This window comes from Perca flavescens, chromosome 18, assembly GCF_004354835.1.
Source record: "Perca flavescens isolate YP-PL-M2 chromosome 18, PFLA_1.0, whole genome shotgun sequence".
In the NCBI taxonomy this organism is placed as follows: domain Eukaryota; kingdom Metazoa; phylum Chordata; class Actinopteri; order Perciformes; family Percidae; genus Perca; species Perca flavescens.
Genome location: NC_041348.1, coordinates 33,163,989 through 33,173,459, shown reverse-complemented (window position 1 = coordinate 33,173,459; position 9,471 = coordinate 33,163,989). Strand labels below are relative to the sequence as shown.

At 46.5% G+C, this 9,471-nt stretch overlaps 1 protein-coding gene across 1 annotated transcript; it reads left to right on the top strand.

Annotated features, from left to right (window-relative positions):
- The first annotated feature begins 1,121 nt into the window (after nt 1-1,121).
- LOC114572914 (photoreceptor outer segment membrane glycoprotein 2) lies at nt 1,122-9,144 on the top strand. Its single transcript, XM_028604694.1, has 4 exons — nt 1,122-1,409; nt 2,314-2,606; nt 4,327-4,573; nt 8,887-9,144. Exons 1-4 carry the CDS (start codon nt 1,122-1,124, stop codon nt 9,142-9,144), a joined length of 1,086 nt encoding a protein of 361 aa, XP_028460495.1.
- The last annotated feature ends 327 nt before the right edge of the window (nt 9,145-9,471 follow it).

Genomic DNA, 9,471 nt, shown 5'->3' with positions numbered 1-9,471 from the left:
TCCTTACAATCCTACCTACAGCACCTTTAATGTGTTTGATAATGCGGCACGTTAGAGGCTTCCTGGTACAGTTCACAGCGTTAGTTCTCTGAGAATCTCTTTCATATCCAAGATAAACTGCGTTGTGACTGAAGTATTCCTGCTGATCCAATCCAAACCAATTTTTGGGGGATTTTCTGCCTTTAAAGGATAGGAAAGCTGAGATATGAAAGGGGGAGAGAGTGGGGAAGGCATGCAGGAAAGCCGTCACAGGTCAGGCTTGATCCCTGGACCTTCTGCGTCGAGGAATAAACCTCTGCATATGTGCACCCGCTCTACCAACTGAGCTAACCAGCCACCAAATCTGCATACTTCAACGTGGCCCTGGCACCAAGTGTTCTTAAGTGCGTAAGGTTTCTCCGGTTTTGGTTCATGTTTCCGACAGCTTGGACGTAGGGATGTAATGATTACCGGTGGAACGGTAAACCACGATAAAAATGTTGATGATAACAATTACCATTTTCAATTAAAATATTATTATTATCACGGTAGATTACCCCGGGGTGGAAACCGCATGTTCCCTGATTAGCCTACAGTGTTTGTTTCTTAGTCAGGTGCACTGATTAGCCTACAGTGTTTGTTTCTTAGTCAGGTGCACTGATTAGCCTACAGTGTTTGTTTCTTAGTCAGGTGCACTGATTAGCCTACAGTGTTTGTTTCTTAGTCAGGTGCACTGATTAGCCTACAGTGTTTGTTTCTAGAGGTGCACTGATTAGCCTACAGTGTTTGTTTCTTAGTCAGGTGCACTGATTAGCCTACAGTGTTTGTTTCTTAGTCAGGTGCACTGATTAGCCTACAGTGTTTGTTTCTTGAAGTTGGAATCATGGCGGAAGGAGGAGATGACAGCGCTCAGGACATTTGATATTAAAAGTTGCTCTTGTGATAAGGTTTTGCCTATATTATGGTAATATAATAAAGACTGTTACACTTGTTGAAACTATTTCAGCTTGTGTAGACCTATCAGTGCTTTCTGAACATATTGAACACACTTTTAAAAATACAGAAAACTGTGATAATTTGTGTCACTATAACGGTGAGGTTAACTTTTCATTGGACGTGATAAACACACATAAACCAAACTCATGGCGGTCGGGAAGCTGACGTTCACGAAGGCAGAGAGAGAGAAGCTCGCAGAGTTTCTCTGGCTGCTGAACTGGATCTCGGTGCTGACCGGAGCTATCCTCTTCGGACTCGGATTGTTCCTTCGAGTAGAGATCCAGAAACAGCAGGAAGTGATGTCGGAGCAGGGCATCCTGTATGTGCCGCACATGCTGATCACCACGGGGCTGGTGGCGTGCGCCATCAACTTCATGGGCGGGAAAATCTGTCTGGATTGTACCGACACCAACAAGTTCCTGCGCTGGAAGATGGTGAGATATGAGATATAATATTAGATATAAGATAAGATAAATGTTCCGTTAAAGGTCCTATGACATGCTGCTGATTGGATGCTTTTATATAGACCTTAGTGGTCCCCTAATACTGTATCTGAAGTCTCTTTTATATAGACCTTAGTGGTCCCCTAATACTGTATCTGAAGTCTCTTTTATATAGACCTTAGTGGTCCCCTAATACTGTATCTGAAGTCTCTTTTATATAGACCTTTTATATAGACCTTAGTGGTCCCCTAATACTGTATCTGAAGTCTCTTTTATATAGACCTTAGTGGTCCCCTTTTTATATAGACCTTAGTATCTGTATGAAGTCTCTTTTATATAGACCTTAGTGGTCCCCTAATACTGTATCTGAAGTCTCTTTTATATAGACCTTAGTGGTCCCCTAATACTGTATCTGAAGTCTCTTTTATATAGACCTTAGTGGTCCCCTAATACTGTATCTGAAGTCTCTTTTATATAGACCTTAGTGGTCCCCTAATACTGTATCTGAAGTCTAGACCTTAGTGGTTTTAGTCTCTTTATAGACCTTAGTGGTCCCCTAATACTGTATCTGAAGTCTCTTTTATATAGACCTTAGTGGTCCCCTAATACTGTATCTGAAGTCTCGTTCCTGATTATGACCTCATAAGGAGAAGATTCCTGATTGGTCCATCTGAGCTTTCATTTTCTCAAAGGCAGAGCAGGATACCCAGGGCTCGGTTTACACCTAGCACCAATTCTAGCCCCTGGGGGACAATAGGCAGGCTGGGGGAACTCAAATGTTAAATAACCTCATGAAGTCACGTTTTCATGCCATGGGACCTTTAAGTTAAGATAGGATAACATAAGATAAGATATAACATATTAGTAAGATATTTGAACCCTTGTTGTTGTGCAGGTGATGATGCCGTACGTGGTGTGCACGTTGGTGTTCACGGCGTGCGTGCTGGCGGGCGCGGTGATGTGTTACAGCATCAGCAGCCAGCTGGAGGAGGCGCTGTTCCTGGGCCTGAGGGGCGCCATGCGCTACTACAAGGACACGGACACGCCGGGCCGCTGCTACCTGAAGAAGACGCTGGACCTGCTGCAGATCCAGTTCCAGTGTTGCGGGAACTCGGGGTACCGGGACTGGTTCCAGGTCCAGTGGGTCAGCAGCCGCTACCTGGACATGAACAACAGCAGCGTGAGAGAGTAAGTAGAGTCTCCCAAAGGCTGCAACGCAGGCAGCAACGCAGGTAGCAACACAGGCAGCAACGCAGGCAGCAACGCAGGCAGCAACGCAGGTAGCAACACAGGCAGCAACACAGGCAGCAACGCAGGCAGCAACGCAGGCAGCAACGCAGGTAGCAACGCAGGTAGCAACGCAGGTAGCAACACAGGTAGCAACACAGGCAGCAACGCAGGCAGCAACGCAGGCAGCAACGCAGGCAGCAACGCAGGCAGCAACGCAGGCAGCAACGCAGGCAGCAACGCAGGCAGCAACGCAGGCAGCAACGCAGGCAGCAACGCAGGCAGCAACGCAGGTAGCAACGCAGGTAGGTAGCAACGCAGGCAGCAACGCAGGCAGCAACGCAGGTAGCAACGCAGGCAGCAACGCAGGCAGCAACGCAGGTAGCAACGCAGGCAGCAACACAGGCAGCAACGCAGGTAGCAACGCAGGCAGCAACGCAGGCAGCAACGCAGGTAGCAACGCAGGTAGCAACGCAGGTAGCAACGCAGGTAGCAATGTAGGTAGCAACGCAGGCAGCAACGCAGGCAGCAACGCAGGTAACAACGCAGGCAGCAACGCAGGCAGCAACGCAGGCAGCAACGCAGGTAACAACGCAGGTAGCAACGCAGGTAGCAATGCAGGTAGCAACGCAGGTAGCAACGCAGGCAGCAACGCAGGTAGCAACGCAGGTAGCAACGCAGGTAACAACGCAGGCAGCAACGCAGGTAGCAACGCAGGCAGCAACGCAGGTAGCAACGCAGGCAGCAACGCAGGTAGCAACGCAGGTAGCAACGCAGGCAGCAACGCAGGTAGCAACGCAGGTAGCAATGCAGGCAGCAACGCAGGTAGCAACGCAGGCAGCAACGCAGGCAGCAAACGCAAGGCAGCAACGCAGGTAGCAACGCAGGCAGCAACGCAGGTAGCAACGCAGGCAGCAACGCAGGTAGCAACGCAGGCAGCAACGCAGGTAGCAACGCAGGTAGCAACGCAGGTAACAACACAGGTAGCAACGCAGGCAGTAACGCAGGTAACAACACAGGTAGTAACACAGGTAGTAACACAGGTAGTAACACAGGCAGCAACACAGGTAGCAACACAGGTAGCAACGCAGGTAACAACACAGGTAGTAACACAAGTAGTAACACAGGTAGTAACGCAGGTAGCAACGCAGGTAGCAACGCAGGTAACAACACAAGTAGTAACACAGGTAGTAACGCAGGTAGCAATGCAGGTAACAACGTAGGCAGCAACGCAGGTAACAACGTAGGCAGCAACACAGGTAGCAACACAGGCAGCAACACAGGTAGTAACACAGGTAGCAACGCAGGTAACAACGCAGGTAGCAACACAAGTAGCAACGCAGGTAGCAACGCAGGTAGCAACACAAGTAGCAACACAGGTAGCAACGCAGGTAGCAACGCAGGTAGTAACACTGCAGCCACTGCGGAGTAACGTTAAGTAGTATTAATAAGGGTGTAGTATCTAACAGTGTCTCCATGTTGCAGCCCGATAACGTTAAGTAGTATTAATAAGGGGTAGTATCTAACAGTGTCTCCATGTTGCAGCCGACTGCGGAGTAACGTTAAGTAGTATTAATAAGGGTGTAGTATCTAACAGTGTCTCCATGTTGCAGCCGACTGCGGAGTAACGTTGAGTAGTATTAATAAGGGTGTAGTATCTAACAGTGTCTCCGTGTTGCAGCCGACTGCGGAGTAACGTGGACAGGAAGTACCTGATGGACGGAGTTCCCTTCAGCTGCTGCAGCACGGCATCCCCGCGGCCGTGCATCCAGCAGCGACTCAGCGATCGCTCGGCACATTTTAACTTTGACCGGCAGAGCCAGCAGCTGAACCTGTGGAGGAGGGGCTGCCGGCCGGCGCTGATGGAGCACTACACCCAAATCCTGCAGTCCATCGGCCTCACAGTGCTGCTCATTTGGCTCTTTGAGGTGAGACACGCTTTCTGAACATTATAATTAAATATACAAAAAAAAAATACTAAAAATTTGGACCCACCTTCTCATTCAATGTGTTTCCTTTTTATTTTCATGACTATTTACATTGTAGATTCTCACTGAAGGCATCAAAACTATGAATGAACACATATGGAATTATGTACTTAACAAAAAAGTGTGAAATAACTGAAAACAGGTCTTATATTTTAGATTCTTCAAAGTAGCCACCCTTTGCTTTTTTATTAATAAGGGAAATAATTCCACTAATGAACCCTGACAAAGCACACCTGTGAAGGTAAAACCATTTCAGGTGACTACCTCATGAAGCTCATTGAGAGAACACCAAGGGTTTGCAGAGTTATCAAAAAAAGCAAAGGGTGGCTACTTTGAAGAATCTAAAATATAAGACATGTTTTCAGTTACAGTGCCCTCCACAATTATTGGCACCCCTGTTTAAGATGGGGTCATGGACTTCTAAAAATTCTCCTTTTTTTTAAGCAACATAGAACCCAAATGCAAAAAAAAGAGAAAAAATTCAACCTTTTTTTAAGTACATTACTTTGGTGGTAAAAAAAAAAAAATCACGCATTTTGAAAAAAAAAAACTTGAAATCATGTGTCCCACAATTATTGGCACCCTTAACAATTCCGCTGAAAAATTTAATTGATTTTTTTTAAATATATTTTTCTGTAGTTGCTAAAGTTGGTCAGGGTATCTAGGAACTTTTAAATAGTAATTCATGACTTCCTGTTTCCCTGGGGTATAAATATGACGTGACACAGAGTCCTAATTCTCTACCCATTTGTCAACATGGCTGAAGACAAGAGAACACACAATTCAAGTAAGGCAGATGTGTGTCGACCTTCATAAGTCAGGCAATGGCTACAAGAAAATAGCCACTCGCCTTAACTTGCCCGTATCTAGAGTCAGAGGAATCATTAAGAAGTTTAAAACAACTGGAACAGTGACCAACAAGGCTGGAAGAGGTCCCAAGTTCATCTTGCCACAACGCACAGTGAGGAGGATGGTAAGAGAAGTCAAAAAAAGTCCTAAGCTCACTGTCACAGAATTGCATCAAAGAGTCACGAAGTCTCCAAAACAACCATCAGACGCTCTCTACGTGCCAACAAGCTGTTTGGGAGGCATGCGAGGAAAAAGCCTTTTCTCACTAACACTCACAAACGTGAACGTCTGGAGTTTGCTAAGCGGCACTGGGACTTCAACTGGGATTGTGTGCTTTGGTCAGATGAGACTAAGATTGAGCTTTTTGGCAACAAACACTCTAAGTGGGTCTGGCGTAAAACAAAAGATGAGTATGCCCGAAAAGCACCTCATGCCCACAGTGAAGTATGGTGGAGGATCTGTGATGCTTTGGGGCTGTTTCTCTTCCAAAAGGCCCTGGGAACCTTGTTAGGGTGCATGGCATTATGAATGCTTTGAACTACCAGGACATTTTAAATAAAAACCTGATGGCCTCTGCCAGAAAGCTGAAGATGGGTCGTCACTGGGTCTTTCAGCAGGATAATGATCCTAAACATGTGGCAAAATCTACACAAAAATGGTTCAGCAGTCACAAACTCAAGGTCCTCCCATGGCCATCTCAGTCCCCAGACCTCAACCCAATCGAAAACCTGTGGGGTGAGCTAAAGAGGAGAGTGCATGAGAGAGGACCCAGGACTCTGGATGATCTAGAAAGATTGTGCAAAGAAGAATGGTCAAAGATCCCTCTCTCTGTGTGCTCCAATCTTGTGAAATGTTATAGAAGGAGATTAAGTGCTGTCTTTTTGGCAAAAGGGGGGTTGTACAAAGTATTAACATCAGGGGTGCCAATAATTGTGGGACACATGATTTCAAGTTTTTTTTTGCTAAATGTGTGATTTTTACCACCAAAGTAATGTACTTAAATAAAAGGTTGGATTTTTCTCTTTTTTGCATTTGGGTTCTATGTTGTTTAAAAAAAAGGAGAATTTTTAGAAGTCCATGACCCCATCTTAGACAGGGGTGCCAATAATTGTGGAGGGCACTGTATTTCACACTTTTTTGTTAAGTACATAATTCCATATGTGTTCATTCATAGTTTTGATGCCTTCAGTGAGAATCTACAATGTAAATAGTCATGAAAATAAAAAGGAAACACATTGAATGAGAAGGTGTGTCCAAACTTTTGGCCTCTACTGTATGTGTAGGTGCAGGTTTTTTAAAAAAAAACAAATGAAAACCTGTAGGTTAGAATAGGAAGACAGTTCAGAGGAGGTTCAGGCTCAAATAAAATCAGGAAAGGCTCTGTGATAAAAGTATGTTTTAAGAAGGGACTTAAAGAAGACCTACTATCCTCGGGCAGGTTGTTCCAGAGATGTAAACATGCTCTGGAGGAGAGTCTAGTGTCCTTACTCACTTACTTAATGTGGCTATCACTCTGGGACTTTCCCCCAGGAGACCGAGGTTCATGTCCCGTTCTTGTCCCGTGTGTCAGTAACACCCAGGGTGTCAAAAACTGATGGCAAGAGTCCCGACCAAGAGCCTGACCAGCCAGCCCCCCATCCAGATGTTGGGTCTGGGAACTCCCCATTGGTCAGGGCAATATCCGAGGGGCGGGATAAATGGTTGTCTTGGTTCTCCCCCTAACCCTTTGTTCTTTTCTCAAAGAAAAGCTGAACTCCAAGTCTTCCAGAAGACCTCTGTTCACCAGCAGCAGCAGCAGCCATAAGCCCCGCCCACCGGCTCTATACACCATGTGATTGGCCTGAATAGAGTTTGGTTTTTCCAGCTCGTAAGCCAACGGAGAGTTACTAGACGACCCTGGCTGCAAATTTAATTTGCTGCCGCTAGGGTGGTCTAGATTTCTAGGCTACCGACCAAGGGCATCTAAATATGACGCTAAAGGAGAATTTCAGCATCAATAACAAACGCCAAAGGCACCAGACTAAGCGATTTTTGACGCGATGGGAGTGAGAATGTGTTGGAGAAGGGGGTTCTTGCACTAGAGGACATTTTTAGGGCCTATGTACACAACTTGACCACGTTGCCCTTGTTTATTTTATTCACAGCTAAGATCGTCTTTAAAGGCCAGCAGAGTTCCATGGCAAAGTCCTCTTGCACCAAAATCTACTTCAAAAGATTTGATGCAGCACAAGAGGCACTAGTTTCCAGACTCTACTTGTATATCTCACAGCATTCTGGCATTAGATGCTCTTGGGAGGGCCGATGTACCAGATCGGGACCTGTTTTTGATTAGAACAAGCTTTTCGTCCAACATATTGCTAGCCTCTGGAAATCCTGATCACCAACATATCCACTACAACTTTATACACTGAGTGTATATGACACCCAGGAGGCTTTGTGTAATGGAAACGATTGCTGTCTCTATCTGGACTCTGTGTTCTATACGCAGATCCACGCCCACTTTTAGGGGAAAACAATCCCGCGTTCCCCATAGACGACAACAGCGTAACGACAGAGGAAATATAAATCGCTCCAAACTTTTACTTTAAACAAACCGTTTTGAATTAATGCCGAAAGGTTGCTGAGTAGTTTGTTGCAGCAACAATACATCCAAAAACCCCGGTCTTCAATTTGTCCTTTTGCCATGTCCTAAAATAGATCCTGATAGATGGGCTTTGGCTCCAGGCTATAGACCAGACCGGCTCCAGGCTATAGACCAGACCGGATCCAGGCTATAGAACAGACCGGCTCCAGGCTATAGACCAGACCAGCGGCGATCAAACTTAGGTTTTTAAGGTATCATGAATGCTCAGGTTCAGGCAAGGTCACAATATAAACATTAGACATGTGTATAAAGTAGACCATCTGTTTAACAAGAAAAAAAATCCACACACATTTGTCAAAATTATGATCCAAACACACGTCAAATTGCATTGACTTCTATGGGACCGTCCGTTTTCTATCCCCCAAAAGGGAGCGCGGCCTCGAGTTTTAGCGAAGTACCCGTGTGTGCCGGTTGTGCGAATCTGTCTGGCATCAGATTAGGAGGCAGTGCAGTTTCCATCCTCACCAGGTATGACTAAATCTAGGGCTGTGCTCGATTGAAGAAATTCTTAGTCGACTCACACTCATTCAATCGCACCGACTAATCGATTAGTCGATAATCGACAGATCTGTAAATCTGACTTTCTCCGCAAAGAGTCATGCTAAAGCACCACTCAGCATGAAAACAGCATCAGACATGACTAATGGTCTGAAGAGATCTAAGTTGACTGAGACCAGAACCACCCATTAGTCCACTGATCCACTAAGAGGGAGCAGCCCTAACTAAATCCAGTGTGTGTTTGTCTTCTCCCACCGTGCAGCTGCTGGTTCTGACGGGGGTCCGGTACCTGCAGACAGCGATGGAGAACCTTCTAAGGCTGGGCGACCCAGACTCGGAGTCAGACGGCTGGATTCTGGAGAACAGTCTGGCAGAAACAGCCCGCTCCAACTTCAACATCATCAAGAACCTCGGCAAGTGCTACCAGGGCGACGACGGAGACCCCAACATCAACATCCCGTCCGTCGCCACCGAGCGCGAGCTGCCGTCCCGGCGCGCACACATCCCCGAGGCCAGCTAGCGTCTCGGGCTGGAGAACCTCCAGCGATGCTCCGTGACTCTGACAATATGTGTCCACCGTCGGAGTCGAAACCACCAAACTGCTGGTGGAGAGATCATCCAACGCTGGGAAGACTGAGGGCAGAACAGCATCGCCGGTCTGTTTTAAACTCATCAACGCATCGCCCCCCACCGAGAGCCTGGTTGTAGCCGGAAGGCTACGACAACGTGATCTACAGCCGCTGAGCTGACTTTAACAGAGAGTATGTGAATGTCCTGCTGTTATTACAGACATTTGAACTCACCACAGACAGTTGCCTTGAGCTCGTACTCACGGGATGCAAAGAGG